At 41.6% G+C, this 19,916-nt stretch overlaps 1 protein-coding gene across 1 annotated transcript; it reads left to right on the top strand.

The window, feature by feature from the left end:
• The first annotated feature begins 63 nt into the window (after nucleotides 1-63).
• TEX36 (testis expressed 36) lies at nucleotides 64-11,168 on the top strand. Its single transcript, XM_027596831.1, has 4 exons — nucleotides 64-196; nucleotides 5,391-5,522; nucleotides 6,293-6,373; nucleotides 10,535-11,168. Exons 1-4 carry the CDS (start codon nucleotides 146-148, stop codon nucleotides 10,829-10,831), a joined length of 561 nt encoding a protein of 186 aa, XP_027452632.1. The 5' UTR covers nucleotides 64-145; the 3' UTR covers nucleotides 10,832-11,168.
• Nucleotides 11,169-19,916: the final 8,748 nt, after the last annotated feature.

Genomic DNA, 19,916 nt, shown 5'->3' with positions numbered 1-19,916 from the left:
GCAACGGTGGGTCCCCCTGGACCTCCCCTCCTGGTAGAGGCTTCAGGTCAGGAACAAGGAAGAGTGTCTTCCAGACGCACAGAGTTTCCAAGGCAGTGGGGAGTTAAGGGAGCCGACCTCAGCCACCTTCAGCTTCCTGCAGAAAATGGCCAAAGGGAGACGCTTCAACCCAGCTTCAGACAAGGATGGAAGCTGGGTGAGAAAGATGGTGGTTTCTCTCTCCTTTCTCGGGCCACGTGGGTGTGGTCAAGGTCACAGAAATGAGTCTAGATCCTGCTGCGGCTACTTCACGTGGCATCACTTTTGACGAATCACTTACCTAACCTCAGTTCCTTCACCTGCGAAATGGGACTCTCATAGCGTCCTTGGGAGGATTAAATGAAACAACTCGTGTGTGTAAAACGCTCAGCACTCTTGTGAGTGTCCACAAGGGTGTCACTGCTGGGTGCTCTTTTTCTTTTTTTATAACATCTATCTTGCTGCATACTATGTGATCTACCGTATTATGTGTGCTCTTTCTTTCCCCTCCTAGAATATAAATTCCGTGGGGGCTGGGATCTTTGTCTTTTTATTTACTTATTGTATCAGAGCTGTAATACACGGAAAAATTATCACTTTTTTGTTTAAAAAGAAAAGGAAAAATAGGGTGCCTGGGTGGCCCAGTCGTTAAGCATCTGCCTTCGGCTCAGGTCATGATTCCAGGGTCCTGGGATCGAGCCCCGCATCGGGCTCCCTGCTCAGCGGGAGGCCTGCTTCTCCCTCTCCCACTCCCCCTGCTTGTGTTCTCTCTCTCGCTGTCTCTCTCTCTCTCAAAATAAATAAATAAAACCTTAAAAAAAAAACAAACTAATTTTACCCACCTGGATGTGATCTTGGCTAAGCAACTTACTCCTAAATTACAGTTTCTTTGTTAAATGGGAGCATAGTGTACCAAGGTTATAGGGCTATTGTGCAGATCAATGAGACCATTCACACAGAGTGCTTAGTATGATGCATGCAAACAGAGTAACCACTCAATACTTGTTAACTATTCTATATATTAATATTATACGTATGCATCTACATTTTTTCCTTATATGCCCTGCGTCATTCCTCAAAGATTTACAGTAATGTGTGGAAAATATTCACAGTAAAGCAGGAAAGCATAAAAAAATAAAAATTCAGAATCAGTTTGAATATATTTAAGAATAAAAGGCTGAGACTGGGAAGATATGTAACATACACCAGCCATATGGCTTACATGACTGCTATTTATATAATATCATCGGATTTGACTCTGAGATTCCTGGCAGCCAAAGCAAAATGGGAAACAGGATGAACTACACAACATGAGTCAGTCTTGAAGAGAAAAATACAAGCTACTCGACTAAGTAGCTTCCCCTCTATCACCTACAATATCAGCAATGACTGTGCCTGACCAGGTTTCATAAAAAGCTGACTATAGTGAACCAAATAAGTGTTTGTATTTCTCAAGTAACAATAAATCCAGAAGGAGGCAGTTCAGGGCTGAGACAGATGCTCTTGAAGGTCATCAGGTCCTTTTCAGTCCTCTGTTGTGTCATCTTGGTGACATGACAACTTGGTGATACCATCCTTGGTGACATGACAACCCCGGTGGGTAAATGAGGGGGGAAGACAAAGGACAAAAAGACAGAAGGCACCTGTTGGCTGATTCTGTCCCTTTTCACGGGGGAAAACAAAGCTATCCCAGGACCCCCGCCCTGCAGACTTCTGCTTTCATCTCATTGGGTCACAGAGCCAATTTAACTGCCAGGGAGTTTGGGGAGGTATTTTTTTTAAGCAGCCACATTGCTACCTCAAACAAAGTCAGGGTTCTGTTACACGGGGGAAAGCAGGAAAGAACATTTCCTCTCCTGTTGTGATCCCAGGACTGTGCCCAGGGCCCCGGCTCAGGTGGAGAGGCATTACTTCCCAAAGTCTGACTTGTGCGTCTGGGGTGGGTCCCTTCTGCGGCCGGCACCTCAGAGCATAGGAAGAATAGTGCTGATCATGAAGTTTCCCAAAGTAACTTGCAGGCCAGTTGGGAAAATTAAAGAAATCGTTGGCTTTGAGTCAGCAGCAGCCCACTGGGGAGGACAGTAATTGCCACATTAAAGGTGACAGCCATTTTGCAGTTGACCTTGCTGCTTGTAATCTGGCTGTTGCCGGGTAGGAAAGGCTTTTCCCATACACTTTCACCTTCCTGTTTAATATTGCAGTCATTGTGTGATTGAATGCAGCAAAAATTTCACTGCCAACTAGTTAAAAAGCTATATTTCATGGTTACAATATCCAACAGAAGGGTTTATTTCACAGCTATCATGTTATCACCATTAAATATATATTTTAAAAGAGTGAAATTAAAATACTAGAGACTTTATTTTTTTCCTAGTGATTTAGTCCTTAGACTTCCAGCATACAAATGAACTCAAGTCAGTTGTCATTTAGCTGGCGAGAGGGATCATTCCTGATGCTAGAATGACTCCCACCCCTCCCTGATTTTCCGTAGCTGCCCAGACAGGAATGTTGACATAGCCAGAAGGGGAGGAAGGGAGCAAGGGAAGGTTATGGGTCTGGAGGCTCTTTGTATTTTTTATATTTACTTTGGAAAAAGAATTGTTTTAGAACATTACAAAATATAACCGAATGAGTTAGAAATATATAGGTTGGCTTGGGAAAATGTCTAGGGTACCTTGTTAAGTGGGAAAGCAAAGAGCAGAACAGTATGCATCCTATGGTTCAATTTTTGTGAGGCAATCGAAGCCCCCTCTGCAGGTTGGGTGTTTGTGTACGTGAGCACTCAGCCATGAATATTGTCATCTGGGGCGACAAAAGGGGGGGAGAAAGTAATCAAAAGTTACTCTTAAATAAATAGGCATACATGATGTTTAGAAACCACATGTATAATATGACCCTATGTAGGCAAAATTATCTATCTATCTATCTACACACACACACACATCCATACATACACATACATGGGTGTACACGTCTACAGGGATGTATGAAAAAGAAGGTCACTAATGAGTCCAGGGGAATTTGACTTCCTTTTGCTTTTATGTTGGATTTTTTTTAAACCATGAGTATTATTACAACTGTAACCAGAAACAGATATTTTTGTTGTGGAAAAAGAGAGGATGTAAAGAATGCACTTAGTTAAAACATTTAAACAGTGGAACATGATTGTGAAAAGGAAGTCTTCCTTCTTCCCTGTTCCCTCCTCCTTCCCTCCTTCTTCAGGTCCCCTGGAGGGCCTGGGCGCTGGTTAGGATGCTGGTTGGGGCGCTGGCTGGGGTGCAGGCTCCTGGCTGGTTGGGTGCTGGTCTGGCGCTGGCTGGGGTGCTGGCTGGGTGCTGGCTGGGCGCAGGCCGGGTGCTGGCACGGTGCTGGCCGGGTGCTGGCAGGGCGCTGGCTGGGCAATGGCTGGGTGCTGGTTGGGACAATGGTTGAGGTGCTGGCTGGGTGCTGGCTTGGTGCTGGCTCCTGGCTGGGCACTGGCTGGGCGCTGGTTGGGACAATGGTTGAGATGCTGGCTGGGTGCTGGCTGGGCACTGGCTCCCGGCTGGGCGCTGGCTGGGTGCTGGCTGGGCGCTGGCTGGGCGCTGGCTGGGTGCTGGCTGGGGCACTGGTTGGGGTGCTGGTTGAGGTGCTGGCTGGGTGTTGGCCGGGTGCTGGCTGGGGCACTGGTTGGGGTGCTGGTTGGGGTGCTGGCTGGGTGCTGGCTCCTGGCTGGGCACTGGCCCGACGCTGGCTGGGACACTGGTTGGGGCGCTGGCTGGGGCCCTGGCTCCTGGCTGGCTGGGTGCTGGACGGGCACTGTTTGGGTGCTGGCTGGGAGCTGTTTGGGCGCTGGTTGGGGCGCTGGCTGGGGCACTGGCGTGTGGCTGTTTCACTGCCCTGATCCCCATTCCTGCAGTCATTCATAAGTGTTTACTGGGAGCTTTTTCATTCGGATGTGTTCTATAAATCAGGTATTGTTGTCTAGTGTGCGTGGGTTATTTACAGGAACGGTGTTGGCTTATAGATCTCATTCTGGTCTTCTTTTTGCCACTCAGCACCGTGTTTAAGAGATGGCTCAGTGGCTGTGTGTCACCTAGCCCATTGCTTCTCACTGCTGTGGAGGACACCCCACCAAGTGTACCGCGTGTAGGATGTAACCTCCCTACCTTTTTACGCAAACAGTAACATACTGAACACACTCGGTGCAGGCAGTGGACAGAAGCCACCTGAGTACACAGTTACATGGCGACTTGAGAAGGAACGAGGGAGAAAAGCTGTGTTGGCCAAATTCCTTGTAATCCAGCAGAAAGGAAGGAGCAGGAGCCTGAGGTGTGGCAGTGGGTTTGGGGACCAGGGTAGGGGACAGCTGTGAGCAAAACCAGAATCTGCTAGCAGGTATAGAGCACTCTCTGGTGCAAGCATTTTCCCTTTTAATCACAGCTACCCTGTTATTATTATTCCCATTTTACAGATAAAGAGACTGAGGCTTGTTAAATTTCAGTCTCTTGAATCAGGCTCACCTCCTAGGAGAGAAAGCTGGGATTGGACTCAGGACCTCTGAATCTATAGTCTGTGACCCAACCACCAAATTATGTTTCCTCCCCAATTGGAAGAACTCCGTGCTGTGACCTAGGGATGCCTTGGCTGAAGGCAGCTACCTCCTCGAGGTCACCCCCTCTTCCTAGAACAACCCACACCCAGTGACTGATCCATGAGGGTGCACAAAGGCCCAGTCCCCTCGCCCAGGCTCAGGACGGTTCTGAGAGGCCATCCCATGCCCAGAGCTCTCTGTGGGGTGGGCGGAGGCCCTTCTTGGGACCTCCTCCCTCTGCCCAGACGTGTTTCCTTCCCCGTGTTCATGGGGAGATACCAACAGCCTCCCCAAATCATCTTTATTATTATGCTTTGTATCTTATCCCCTATTTGTTCCTCATGGACTTTCCCCACCCCGCACCTTCTCAGTGGAGACTCAACTGTGTTTTAGCACCACCTCCCACCTGCAGGAGGCCGGTTGAACCCTCGGCCCCCACATGGGGAGCGCCCTGACCCGAAGGAAGGTCTCGCACCCTTGAGTCTTCTCAGAGCACGGCGGGCGCTCACAGGCCACACCCCCTCACCCGGGCTGAAGCATTTCAAGGCGGGGGCGCAGCGGGGGGCGCCACGGGGGTGGCCCCGTAACTGGCAACAGCTGACGGGGATGGCCTGGGGCCATTACAGTGGTTTTTTTTGTCTTGGAAAGAATACTTGAAAATTATAAAAATTATGCCATCTCCATTGCACACCAGAAGCACCCAAATGGCATCTTAATCACATTACGGAGGGAGCCCCGATCCTTGGCTTTGAGATACAGTTGTGTCTGGTTTTAATCACGGCCTGTGCTGGTTTTCCAGTTCCCTCAGATTGGACTAACAGAAAAGACACCAGAATCCAGCACAAGTGCTATGTTAAAAGAGCCCCACCGCCCACATTTGTCTCGGCAAGTGGAGGGGAAGCTACCACCGATCTACAAAGTCCGGGAGAAGGTGAGTCTGGAGTGCTGGCCCGGGGCCCCCGTCCCTGGGGCTCTCCACGGGGGCAGCCCCACTGGCATTTCTGGCCAGCCCGTTCTTTGGAAGCAACTACTCTTTTGCCATCCCTGGCTCCCTAAATACGGGTAGCATCCCACCTCATATCCTGCTCACTGTGACACCCCAAATAATCTCTAGAAGGAACTGCCTCCTGGTCCAGACAATCGAGTTAGGCTCATCTGTGCACAAGGAACATCACCTTTGGTTACAGCTTTAACGTGCACATTCTGTCTCCCCTGCCAATTTGTGAGCAGCTTCAGGGGCGTGCCCTGGGCTGAAGGAGAAGCAGGTGCGGACCTCGCCCTTAGCTAACTCGGGCTGCTTGTTTGGGCCAGGGCTCTGGTCTGCCAGGATCCTTATTGGTCAGATGAAGAAGTTTGGTCTTGATGGCCTCAAAAGTCCTTACCAGCTTTCCATTCCATGAACCTATATGCTTTTCCTTCTTTGCCTCCAAAGAAGGTGTTTTGAAAGAGAATTCTTATGAATTTCTGCAAGGTCACCAGTCAGGTCGAATTTTAAAGCCTTGAGTTGGTGTGCACACCCACGACCTGGCTGTCCTGGGCTCTTTGCTCCTTTCCGGGGCGGGGGGAGGCGGTGAGGTTTCATTCTTACTTAGAGGTCCCTTTGCCTCCTCTGTCTTCCGTCCACGCTACTGTTTGTCAGTTCTGAAAGCACGCTGGGGTCCTGAGGTGTGTCTTTTCATCTCCTCCCTCGGTCTTTTCCAGCAAGCTGTAAGTGACAACTTCCCCTTCTCTGTGCACGACAATCGGCACAGCTTTCAGAGCTCTGGATGCTACCTGGACTCTGTGAGTATTGCTCCCCAAATCACTGGTCAAACTGGGAGCACCCCTGGGAGGCACGGTGAAGGAAGAGGATTTTCCTCAAAATTGGAACCAGGTCAAAATTAATACCTCATAACAGGTTAAAAAAAATGCATGAACCTCTCAAAGTTCCATGCCACTTTCTGCACCAGAAGGCATAGTCCTTCTGCCTATGTTAGTGTGCACTTCCTATTTCTCAAAGTGCCTTCTCGTAAACAGTCTCAGTCATGAGCTTTCTTGTGAAGATCTATCATGGGAAGGAGGGGTTGCCTATGTGTCTCTGGTGGGCAGAACCACACCCCACAAGGAGAGGTAAGAGGGAGGGAAGCTTACATAATAGAAAGGACTTCCCAATCACTGGAGCTGGCCTTCCCCAGAGGGGGTGAGTCGCCCTCAGTGGAGTAAGTAGAGTCTGAGAGCACTTGTTAGTGGTGGTTAACACAGCACTGTGCCCTGGAAATCTAGTGAGCTGCATACATAATTTTAAATTCTCTAGTAGCCACATGAAGTAAAAAGAGGTGAAAATTAATTTTAATAACATATTTTATTTAACTCAGTAACTCCCTAAATTATCGATTCAACATGTAATCAAAATAAACATTATTTATGAGATATTTTACATTCCCTAAACTAAGTCTTTAAAATCCAGATTGGCACCTCTCTATTTGGAAGACCCACATTTGGAGTGTACATGTGGCTGGAGGTTGTCAAACTGGACAGGGCAGGGTTAATATATCTGAGGTAGAGGGGTGGATCAGGTGATCTCTGAGAATCCTTACCGAATCTGAACATCCATGATGATGATGATGATGATGTTGATGTACATAACACCCACCATTTATGAAGCATTTGCCATATGCTAGCATCTCATACTATCTCGTTTAATCCTCAAGACAACACTGCTGGCTGATTACTCATCATCCCCTATTTAGAGATGGGGAACCTGATAACAGGGAAGCTAAACAACTTGCCCAAAGTTACTCTTTCCTCTAGGCTACCATATCTAAGCTAAATTGAAGTGATTTAACCTAAAAATTCTGGTTTGCCCCTTGGCAGAGTGTTGAATACAGATCCAGAATATCCACTCTGCCTGCCTTTCTAAATGGAATGCTTAAAATGGTTTTCTGAATTATCAAAGTAACATATGTCCTTTACAACTTTCAAACAGTACAGAATTAAATAAAATTAAAAAAAAATTTTTTCACTCTTACTTTTCCTCCTCACAATGCCACCTTGATGCCTCACAAATAATGGTTTGGTGGGTAAAATTGGAGAATTTTTGCAATTCACATGCAAACATATACATATAAGTGTGTGTCTTGTTAATGCAATAAACAGGATTGAACCACAAATAGTTTGCCAGAGCTATGTTAGTCTCATAGAAAACACTGGAAGCTTCCCAACTTTCTCTATGTTTGGGAATAGTTTAGATAAGGTGTGAACTTTCGGTTTAATGAGTTTAGGTTTAGATAGAATTTGCCCGTAAAATTATTTGGATTTAATAATTTTTTTTTAGAGAAAGTTTTTTTTTGTTTTTTTTTTTACTGCTTTACCCTTTCAATTTCTCCATTGATTATTAATCTATTCAATTGATTTATTCTCATGTAGATTTTATTGATATGTGTTTACCTAAAATTTATCTATTTCTTCTCAAATTTATTGGTGTCACAACTCCTAAAATACTCTTATTTTGCTGTTCTTTTTAATCCTTTTTGGTTGCATGTTTAGTTCATATACTTGCAACTGTTTTTGTTAATGAACTTATTAAAACTATGAATATTCCTCAGATTATTGCTTTGGCTACATCCCAACAGTTTTTCTAACTAAAGTTTCATTGTTACTTGCTCTCAAATAGTCTATGATTTAATTTTTAATTCTAAAAATAATTTAGAAGAATGTTTTGAATTTTCTACATGGTCAGAATTTTTTGAGATCATCTTTTGTGGCTAATATCTAGTTCAATGGGTTATATTTTTATAGAATATGGATTTTGAATTATAAAGATTATCTTTTTTATCTTATACATGATTAATTTTAACCCGTATTTCATGGGTGTTTAAAAAGAACATATATTCCCCATCTGTTGATTACAAAGTTCTTTATTTTAGTAAAGACTTAATCATGTTTATTCAAATCCTTCATATCCTTTTCTTAGTTTTTGTCTTTATCTGTCAATTTTCCCTTCTAAGATTATTCGTGAATTTCTAAATTCTTTTTGCCTTATATAGTTTAGTGCCATATCTTTCTGCATAAAAATTCATGAGTATTTTATTTTCTTGGTGGCTTTTATTATTTATCAAAATGAAGTGTCTCTCTTTACATACCTTAGTGTTTTTAGCCATGAATTCTAGATTGCAATATTAGCTTCGCCGCTATTACTTTCTTTTTGATAACAGTCGTTACTTTTATTATGGTTTATTCCTTTGTCCTTATCCTTTTTAGTCATTTTGTGTTGGTTTTCTTTTTTTAAAAATCATAAATAAAATAGAGAATGGTTTAAAGAAAATCCAAGAGTCGTTGTTTCTTTGTATAAGAATTTCACCCATTCACATTGTTGTAATTTGTGTTTTGGGCTTTAGTTCTGCTATCTCATTTTATGTTTCCTGTTTACCATGTTCGCATGTTGTTTCTTTCTTTTTTTTTCTCACTGACTTTGTTAGATTGAATTTATTTGCTCACTCTGACTTCTCTTGTCTAATAGTGGTTACCCTTTAGTATAAATGTTTAAGAAATACATTGACACTCTATTACTCTATTGATATAAAATTTAATATCTATAGTTTTCCCCCGAGAATAAGGCAAGCCCTTCAGCGTACTGACCTCCCTCACTTTCCTCTCTAGGGATTCTTGTGTTGGGGGCCAGGATGTGCTTTCCCAACTCAGGAAGGTGCCATTTTCATAGGATAATGTTAAGTGGCACGTCCTGGGGTTCAAAGCAGTCAAGTTGAAATCCTGGGATTTCAGTTCCAGATTTCTCTCTCTCCCTCCCCCCCCCTTCTCTCTCCCCCCTCCCTTCCTTTCTTCTGGTAGATTCTTACGTGAAGTTTCAATATATTTCATAGCATTATCAGTAAGTAATTAGACTTAATTACAAGCTTTTCTTGTTCCTTTCCTTGTAGCTCTTTCCCTATTCATTTTGTCTCCTTTTATCTGTTTTTTATTTTTTTTCTGGAGTATCTGCAGGTACATTTTTAGAAAGGTGCTTGGGCAGCATCTTTCCTCCAGAGCCAGTCTCCCCCTTTCTCTCTGCCCTGGCACCAGGAGCCAATCTGTGGGGACTACATTCCTCCTCAAGTCCTTGGACCTGGAGCCTCTGCACTGTCCCCATAGGGTTTCCCCAAAAATAGTCCCTTTACTAAACTCTCTTCAAATTACCCTCATTGGAATGTGCCACCTGCTGCCACTCTGAATGATACTGGTCCTTATGAAAAGACAAACTCACTTTGCTACAGACAGTCCCTAACTTGCGATTTTTTTCAACTTACCATGAGATTACGGTATGTTGCTCCATCGTGAGTTCGTGACGATCTGTAATGTAAAGTCTGTGTAATCTAATGTCTCTTTTCTCCTAGTCTTTTGTCTAAGCATAAATGTTGTCTTCTAATTATGATCAGAGCAAAAGCACAATTCTGAATACATAGTCGTTCTCAGGTTCATGTGTGAGGTTCTGAGTGTTAATAAGGAAGCCTGTGGGCAGATCCCCAAAGGTGTTGCTTCCTTCACGGGAAAGAATCCAGCCTCTGTGGACTTCTTAGAGGGAGAACTGTCTATCCCATTGAATGCTGGGATGCAGCCAGCGGCGGATTCACTGAGATGCCACGTGGGTGCAGAGAAACTGCCCAGGGTGCCAGGGAGTCCAGGCCGGCTAATAGACTGTTTCCAGCTGGTCTCTCTGGTTCCGCCCTCTGTGTCTCTAGAAGACCAGCCCCATTGGTGTAAGTGGAAGACTGAAAGAATCCTAACAAAACACCACCAGCATACTTTGTTGATGTACAGCCTTTAGCAAGTCGGTAAAGGATACCTCTTGTAGTGGTTGCCATATTCTGCATTATGACATAGGTTGCCATGTAGCTGGTTTTACTAAAGACCTCAGAATTCTGTGACCTTGAATATTTTTCTCCTAATCTTCTTATAATTCTTCCCCAGGGCCTGGGACGTAGGAAGATCTCCCCAGAGAAAAGGCAACATGTTTCAAGAAATTTCAATCTCTGGGCGTGTGACTATGTTCCATCTTGTTTTGATGGCTTTTCAAATAACCAAATATCGTATGTCTATCAAGAAGTTGTGGTGGTCCCAGTTTTCAGACGCTTCCCAAGACATTATAATGAGATATGGAAGTCTTTTAAATTTGTTCCTCAGAGAAGCTATACAGAGTTTTTGAAAAAGACTCCAAAAGTAAGGTTTGCTATTGACAAGAAGGTTGGTTCTTCACTGGAGCCCTAATCCATCCAGAAGGTTATTGAGTTTTGTAATATTAGTATTGCACTGAACATTCTAAAAGTATGTGTTTTCTGGTTCAGCCATACTAGTTGACATAGGATTTGTTTAAATTAGAGATTAGAGACTGTACATGCCTTAATGCTGAGGTGAAATATTCTTGCTTTGTTAACACAGAGATTAAAGTCTTTATATTGAGAAACTAGAAAAGCTACACATTATGTTACCACTCCCCACTTTAAAATATTTCTGTTTTTTAATAAGGTTGAAAAACATTCAAGTCCTTATAAAATAAAGATCTGTGAAGATATACACACTTTAAATGAAAGTGCTTTAAACGAAAATGTATTTAAATGAACTTTAAAATTGCCACATTACCTTTGGGGGGAGTTTTAAAAATTATGTAATTGAGGGCGCCTGGGTGGCTCAGTCGGTTAAGCGACTGCCTTCGGCTCAGGTCATGATCCTGGGGTCCCGGGATCGAGTCCCGCATCGGGCTCCCTGCTCAGCAAGGAGCCTGCTTCTCCCTCTAACCCTCCCCCCTCTCATGTATTCTCTCTCTCTCTCTCATTCTCACTCTCTCAAAATAAATAAATCTCAAAAAAAAAATTATGTAATTGATATAGGATTACATTTTCTTTCTGAAAGTTCAAACAATACAGAGGTAGCAAGAGTTCCCCTTGAGTTCATCACATCTCTAATCATTGTCCTGTCCCCAGAAGTAAGTTAACCATTTGTTTTTATTCTGTGCACTTATAACCATATACATATGTGTAACTCCATATAAATTTTGAACATGAACTGTTATACAGCACATGGCGCTCTATAACTTTCTTTTGATATCTAACGATATATCTTGGGAGTTCTTACTATGTCAGTATGAATAGACTGGTTTGCTTTCTAAACTGCTGCAATGTATTCCCTAAAATGGATGCACCATGTTTTCGAAATTACCTTATTAATGAGCATTTGAATTGCTTCTACTTTTTTGCTGTCAGACCTGGTGCTCTATGAGCGCTTTGATCAACCTCTTTGGGTGATGTTTATATGCTCCTGTGGAGTAAAATCTGAAAAGTTACCCTGTTAGTGCTAGATTGGATGGTATTCACAGTTTAAGTTTTCATAAATACTCCCAAATTACCTTAGAGACTGGACTAATTAAACTCCTACCAATGGTATCTGTGCATTTCAGTTTCTCCCCCCTCAAATTATTTTTATTTATTTATTTATTTATTTATTTATTTATTTATTTATTTATTTATTTATTTATTTATTTAGAGAGTGAGAGGGTGAGAGGGTGAGAGGGTGAGGAGGGGCAGAGGGAGAGAGAGAATCTTAAGCAGGCTCCATGCCCAGCACAGAGCCCAATGCAGGGCTTGATCTCACAGCCCTGAGATCAAAACCTGAGCTGAAATCAATAGTAGGATGTTTAACCGACTGAGCCACCCAGGTGCCCCTCAAATTATCTTCTACATATTTAAGGATATGTAAGGACAAAAATTTTACTTGTTTTCTTATTTTGCATTTCTCTGATTATTGTCGAAGTTGAATGTCTTTTCCCACTCAATGGTCCTTTGTACCCCACTCCTATAAACTGACCAGTGTCACCAGTGCTCAATACCAACACTTTCTTGTTTGTATTTGGATGTTTTCCCTAAAGATGAATTTTAGAAAAAGCTTCAAGTACATCCACTGGTAATTTGATAGAAGTTTCCCCAAATTTAGAAAATAATTTATAGGAGAACTGATATTCTTATGCCACAGTGAATCTCACCATTTATTCAAATCTTGTTTTGTGTTCTTCAATAAAGTTTTATAGTTTTCTTCACATAGTTCTGACATGTTTCTTTTCTATATTTATTTCTGCATATTTTGAACTTCTGTGGCTATTTTGAATTCTTTTTTAAGTTACACTTTCAGGTTGATTTTGACTGATGTGTATAAAAGCTGTTGATTTCTGTATGTGAATCTAGTACTTGACACCTGTCTAAACTTGTAAATATTCCAAAAAAACAAAAATAAAGTTATAATAATTTTTCAGTGGATTTTTTTTGGATTTTCTACGCAGACGATTATATCATTTGCAAAAATGATCACTTGTATCATTTTTCACATTTATACTGATGTGAAACCCTCATTTTATTGCATCAGGTACAATTTGAATATTGGCACAGATGGTACATATCCTTATTTCTGAACGTAACAGGGCTGCTTCTAATGCGTTTCTCTGAAGTCTGACTATTGCTGTAGGTTTTAGATAGGTAATCTTGATCCAGCTGATAATGATCTCTAATTCTTTGTTTCTTGTTTTTCTCTGCCTAAGTTATTTTGTGAAGTCCATGTAATGTACGTACATGGGAAAAAAAGAAAAGAAAATTAAAGAATGAAAAATGGTTTCCCTGATATCCCTAACTCCAGTCCCCATTTTTTCTCCCAGCACCAGCACTACTGACACTTTTTTATGTGCATCTTTTTCCAGGCAGTCTGTATAGATTCATTCTCTCTCTCTCTCTCTCTCTTTCTCATACATGCACGCACACGCACACGCACACACACACACACACACATTTAATAAACACCAATGGTAGACACCGTTCCACTGTTGTTTTTCTGCTACTCCACTACCAACTACCCTTACAAATGCATTTTTGAAGTTTCAAAGTCGTTCCTTATCAGTACTTATAAATCTTCTTTTTTGAAAACACGGTTGCCTGGTATTTCATTACATGGAGATGTGCCATGGTCCTGGAATCTTCTGATGGCCATTTATGCAGGTTTCTGTCTTTTCCTCCTATAAACATCTGTGAGCATTTCTATATGGTAAAACTCATAAAAATAAACTAGTTCAACCAAAGAATGTGGATTTTCAATTTTAGTTTATATTAAATTTAAAAAATTTTAAGATCAAATTTTCTGAAAGGGGCTGTCTCCAGCTTACAACTTCGCCAACAAGATATGAGATCTGAGAGCTTCTATTTTCCCCACACTCGGGCATTAACAAATTCAAAAGAATTTGAATTGGTAAAAATAAAAATGTTTACCAGTTTGTTAGCTAAAAAATGGTATCGTGTTTCAATTTATATCTCTTTCATTGTGTGTGTTGCTATTGAAAAGCCATTTGTGTTTCTCTTGCTGTGAACTATTTATCTGTATCCTTCACTAATTCTTCCATTGGTTCATTTGTCTTACTCTCCAATTATTTGCATGATTTCTTGATATATTAAGATATTAAGGCTTTTGTATCAAGTGTTGGTTATTCCCTCTTTATGACCATATATATATTTTAAATTAATAGACTTTATTTCTTAGAGCTGTTTTAGGTTTACAGGAAAACTGAATGGGTAGTACCCAGTTTCCATATACCCACTCTCCCCCACTCATCACCCCCCACGGTTTCCCCTATTGGTAACATCTTACATAGGTGTGGTATATACCACATTTTTAGTTCTGTGTGTATTTTCACGTAGTAAAATGTATAAATCTCCTATTTAATGGCTTTTGGATTTCGTGCCTTGCTTAGGACCCCCTATGTTTGAGATTATGAAATAACTCTAAAATCTGTTGTAGTTATTATTGTTAATATATGGTGACATTATAGGTGATATTTTGGCACTTATTGAGATGATCATATAAATTTTCTGTATTAATCTGTGAAGGTAGTAAGGTATATTAATGGATTTTCTAATGTTCACCCATACTAACATTCTTAGGGACAAACTTTAGTTGGTTATGATATGATGTATTATTCTTATTATTCTTTTGATATTATTCTTTTGATGTATGATTCTCTTGATTTGATATGCAAATTTTTAAAGGATTTTAAAATCTATTTTTTTAAAATATTCATTTATTTATTTTAGAGCAAGAGCACAGGGGGCAGGGGCAGAGGGAGAGGGAGTGAGAGTCTTAAGCAGACTCCATGCTGAGCATGGAGCCAGATGCGGGGCTCAATCTCATGACTCTGAGATTACGACCTGAGCTGAAACCAAGACTTGGATGCTCAACTGACTGTACCACCCAGGCGTCCCTAAAATCTATTTAAAAAAATATTTTATTTATTTGCTTATTTAAGTGTGCACAGGAGGAAGGGGAGGAGGAGGGGGGAGGGAGCGGGACAAGCAGACTTCAAGCTGAGGGCAGAGCCTGAGGCAGGGGTCTGATCTCATGACCGGGAGACCACGACCTGAGCCAAAACCAAGAGTCTGAGGCTCAACCAACTGAGCCACCCAGGTGCTCCTCTAAAATCTATTTTTACTATGCTCTGACACTGCATGTATAAATTGCAAATATCTATAGAATTTGCCATGAAATCTCTTGGACCTGGTGCAGTTTTCAGGTACAGATCTTTGAACATCTTCTCAATGTATTTTATGAAAATTAGTCTGTATCTTCTATTTCTTTTTTTCTTTTTCTCGAATTTTGGTCACTTTTTTTTTGGTTTATTTATTTATATATATATATTTTTAGTAATCTCTACACCACCATGGGATTCAAACTCACAACCCTGAGATCAAGAGTTGCACACTCATCTGACTGAGTCAGCCAGGCACCCCATCATCTAACTTTGGTCACTATTATTTGTAAAGGAAATCATCTGTTTTATGTTGATTTTTGAATCTGGGGTATTTCATTTAGTTATTCTCTTTAATCTTTAAAGTTATGTCCTGTCCTTTGACATGTTAAATGTTGTTCACATGTCTTTGCTCTCTTTACGAAATCTACATTTTTGTTGCTGTTGTTTGCTTTTGATCTTACTAATTTATGCTTTCATGTTTATGTTTTCTGTTCTTGGGCTTATTTTTATCTCTTTATGGCTTCTCAAGGTGAAAGCATAACTCAATTATTTGCAGCCTTTCCTGTGTTCTTGTGGTAAGGTAAAGTAAGGTAAGGCTGTTTCTTTCAAAGGCCACTCTGTAGATACATCATGCTTCTCTACATACTGTTCATTTTATTTTTATTAATTTTTTACCTTTCTTTTCTTTTTAAAACATTTTTATTTAAATTCCAGTTAGTTCGCATGTAGTGTAATAATAGTTTCAGGTGTACAATATAGCGATTCAGCACTTCCATACATCACCTGGTGCTCCTCACAAGGGTCCTCCTTCACACCCATCACCTATTTCCACTGTCCACCCCCCCCCCCGGTCGCCCCCCTGGTAACAGTCAGTATGTCCTCTATAGTTAAGAGTCTGTTTCTTGAGGCGCCTGGGTGGCTCAGTCAGTTAAGCATCTGTCTTCAGCTCAGGTCATGATCCCAGGGTCCTGGGCTCCCTGCTCAACGGGGAGTCCGCTTCTCTCTATGCCCCTCTCCACTGCTCATGATCTCTCTCTCACAAGCTCTCTCTCTCTCAAATAAATAAATAAAATCTTAAAAAAAAGAAGAGTCTGTTTCTCGGTTTTCCTCTCAGACGCCTAGATCAATGGAACAGAATAGAAAACCCAGAAATAAACCCACAACTATATGGTCAATTAAGCTTTGACAAAGCACAAAAGAATATCCATTTTAAAGTAGCTTGTAATGTTCTTTTTTAATCCAAGAATTATTAAGAAGTACATTTTCTAATTTATTCTTTTGTTAGTTTTCATCATCTATATTTTATTAATTAATTTTTGCATTGTGGTTAGTAATTAAAATCTATAATTTCTGCTTACTGAAAATTTAAAAATGTGGCTTAACACATGGTCAATATTTGCAAATGTTCTAGGGGCATTCAAAAAGGATGTGTAATCACTCATTTAAAAAAATTTATTTTAGGGGCGCCTGGGTGGCTCAGATGGTTAAGTGTCTGCCTTCAGCTCAGGTCATGATCTCAGAGTCCTGGGATTGAGCCCCAAATCTGGCTCCTTGGTCAGCAGGGAGCCTGCTTCTCCCTCTGCCTGCCATTCTCCCTGCTTGTTCTCTCTCTGTCTCTCTCTCGAATAAATAAAAGTTTAAAAAAACATTCTTTTGAAAGAACTATATATTTGTGGAAGATTGTACAACAAAAATAGTACAGAGGTTCTGTGTCCCTTTCACCCAATTTTCCCCAATGATAATATCTGGCATAGTTATAGTACAACAGCGTATTTGTTTTCTGTTGCTTTTAGCAAATTGCCATAAACGTAGTGGCTTAAAACAGCACCCATGTATTAGCTTATGGTTCTGGGCACACGTGGCTGGACTCTCTGCTCAGAGTCTTATGGGCTAAAATGAAGGGTTGTCTGTACCACACTCTCACCTGAAGCCTGGGGTCTTCTTTCAGGCCCATGTGGTTGTGGCAGAACTCAGTTCCTCGTGCTCCTAGGAATAGATGCCTGTTCCCTGGTTGGCTGTTAGCCACAGGCCATTCTTAGCTCCTGGAAGTTGCTGCTTAACTCGCTGTTAATCACCTCATCCAGCTTCAAAGCCAGCAATGGAGTTTAAATCTCTCTTACATTTTGTGATCTGTCTCACTAGGAAAATACTGTTACTGTTGATTGTTTGTTGTTTTTAATGGGATCACACAATTAGATCAGACCCACCCAGTTTTGTTTTGTTTTTAAAGATTTTATTTATTTATTTGACAGAGCACAAGCAGGGGGAGCAGCAGAGGGAGAGGGGGAGAAGCAGACTGCCCACAGAGCAGAGAGCCCGAAATGAACCGGGGCTCGATCCCAGGACCCTGGGATCATGACCTGAGCCCAAGGCAGACGCTTAACGAACTGAGCCACCCAGGTGCCCTAGACCCACCCAGTTTAATATCCATATCTTTTTGTTGTTGTTGTTTATTTGCTTGTTAACAACAAACCTTTATTTCTCGTAGTTCTGGAGGGCTGGGGAGTCCAAGATCATGGATGGACATATTTAGTGTTTGGTGAGGGCTCACGTGGCAGAAGGACAATCTCCGTATCTTAAGGTCAATTGATTTCGGTCCTTAATTACATCTGGACAAGTCCCTTTTTCTGAATAACATAGCACAATAACGGGAGTGATATTGAATCACGTTCACAGGTTCTGTTCACACTAAAGGGCAGGAGATTACACAAGAGTGAGGGTCAAGGGCATCATCCTAGACTTCTGTTCACCACAAATAGCACAAGCAGAAAACTGATGTTAAATCCATAGACTTCATTCAGATTTTACCAGTTTTATATGCACTTGTGTGCATGCAAGCCTGTGTGTATGTGTGTATTTCTATGTGAGTAGCCTCTTTTGCTAGCTACAAAATAAAAATAGATTATATCTAGCTTGTTAACTGGCTCAGCAAGTCTAGCATGTATATGATATGTACCCTTGAGAACTGGGTGAGCTATTTCCCTTTGAGAATCCTTGGGTTTTTTTAATTTTTAATTTTTACTTTTTTTAAAGGTCATAGAAAATTTTCTTTAATTATTTCTTTGATTATTTTATCTACTCCATTTTCTCCTTTTCTTCTACAATACTTCTTAGATGGGTATGAAAATACCTGGACCTGTCTTTCTCAACTTTGAAGTATTCCCTTATATTTTCTGTCTGCTTGTATATTTGCACCAGTTTGCTAGATGACTCTTCAACGGGTCCATTTTGTTATTTAGCCAAGCTACTGAGGGTTTCCTATAACCAAACACTTTAACTTCCAGAGTCTCTTTTTGGGTCTCATTAGTGGATGGAATGTTTAATTCTGTCCGATAATAATTTTACTTATTCCAATATCTTGTTATTTTTGTCCATTCATTTTATTTCTCAGGCATTGCTATATGCGTTTGCCTTTCTAGCACAGTACAAACATTTGGTGATTTTTAGTTTTATGCTTGCCTTGTGAGGATCCGTGAGCAGTGTGTGTGTCCTCACACCATCAGCCTGAAGATGGGTGAGTGGCAGGATGCACTGTCCGGCATGTGGCAGCAGCTCTGCTTCTGGGGGAGGGTTCCCAGTTTGCCTATTGCCATCTTCCTGGGGCACTGCCCTGACCCCTGGCCCAGGTAACTGCTCCCTATCCCCTTGCCTTGACCCAGACACAGATCCAGTTCACTGCCTGGCACAGAGAATGTGATGGCAACCAACTCTGGCAGAGAATCTCTATAAAGAACCCCGTCAATTGTCCCGGGGCCTCGCCTCTTCCCAAACCCACTGCCTCCTTGGACTGGTTACTACATTTGTAGCCCTGATGTGCACACTTTGACCTTGTCTTCCATCTTTTAGAAAATCGGGATCATTTGTCATAAATACAAAGTAATCTAAAGGTAATCACATTAGGAGAAAAAAGAAAACCCAATCTGATGTGATTAAATTCCAGCCAAAGATCGTTGCCCCCTCAAGACTTCGTGTCTGAGGTCCGCCCTCAGAGGCATTAGACATGTAGTCACCAAACCCAAGGCTTTCTCCCCAACCTAAACAGAAGGCTTAAAATAGAAAAAGAAACAACTTAAATGTAAGCCAATATTATTTAAGGCTGCCTCTCTCAGCTACCTAGAAGTGTCTTTCTTCCAGACTTCAGGAAATAGGGACTAAGGGTTGGGAATGAATGTCCTCAAAGTTCTTTTCCGACCCTGAAAGATTCGGTCTCTCTGCACATTCCAGTGGTGTCCCTCCTCCTTATCTCGTGCGTCTCTGCTCTCACATTTCAAGGTGCGCGTGTCCTGTGTGTACAGGTGATACCATGTAGAAGGCGGACTCAGTGCATGTCGATTGCAATTTGTGAGGAGTAATTCTTAAAACCTTAAATGTTGGCTTTTATTCTATGATACATGATTTCACATCGGGGCAGTCACATGAATAACAATTTCTGACCCTGAAGAGCACATTGTGTTTGGCTAACCAAATATTCCCAATCCTTTGTGTTGGTTTTGAGGTCATAGTCATTACTCCCCATCTTGGGGGACTGGGTTCATCCTCAGCCCCACCTCAGGGAGAATTCTCTGTTGAGGACCTTCAGATCTTAGGAGAAAGATTGCAAGGAGACCGTGGAGTCCTATTAATCCCTATCACGGCATTTACAAATTCTTTTTATATTCACTAACATTAATTTTTTAAAAATGACACACTAAAATGGAGAGACTACTCAGTGACATTTTATACGCATTAAATCAATCCTCACGGAGGTTGTATTTACCTTTCCTTTTTGGGGGGATACTGTGTGAACGCTTCTTCCTG

Source organism: Zalophus californianus, chromosome 15, assembly GCF_009762305.2.
Source record: "Zalophus californianus isolate mZalCal1 chromosome 15, mZalCal1.pri.v2, whole genome shotgun sequence".
In the NCBI taxonomy this organism is placed as follows: Eukaryota; Metazoa; Chordata; class Mammalia; order Carnivora; family Otariidae; genus Zalophus; species Zalophus californianus.
The sequence above is the reverse complement of the archived record's forward strand: the minus strand, read 5'-3'. Positions and strand labels throughout refer to the sequence as shown.

What these genes read in the sequence shown, in the direction of transcription:
- TEX36 (XM_027596831.1), top strand. Translation starts at nt 146, where the DNA reads ATGGCCAAAGGGAGACGCTTCAACCCAGCTTCAGACAAGGATGGAAGC. An exon ending in CAGACAAGGATGGAAGCTGG is followed by an intron (nt 197 to 5,390) that starts GTGAGAAAGATG and finishes CTGGTTTTCCAG; the next exon opens with TTCCCTCAGATTGGACTAAC. An exon ending in TCTACAAAGTCCGGGAGAAG is followed by an intron (nt 5,523 to 6,292) that starts GTGAGTCTGGAG and finishes GGTCTTTTCCAG; the next exon opens with CAAGCTGTAAGTGACAACTT.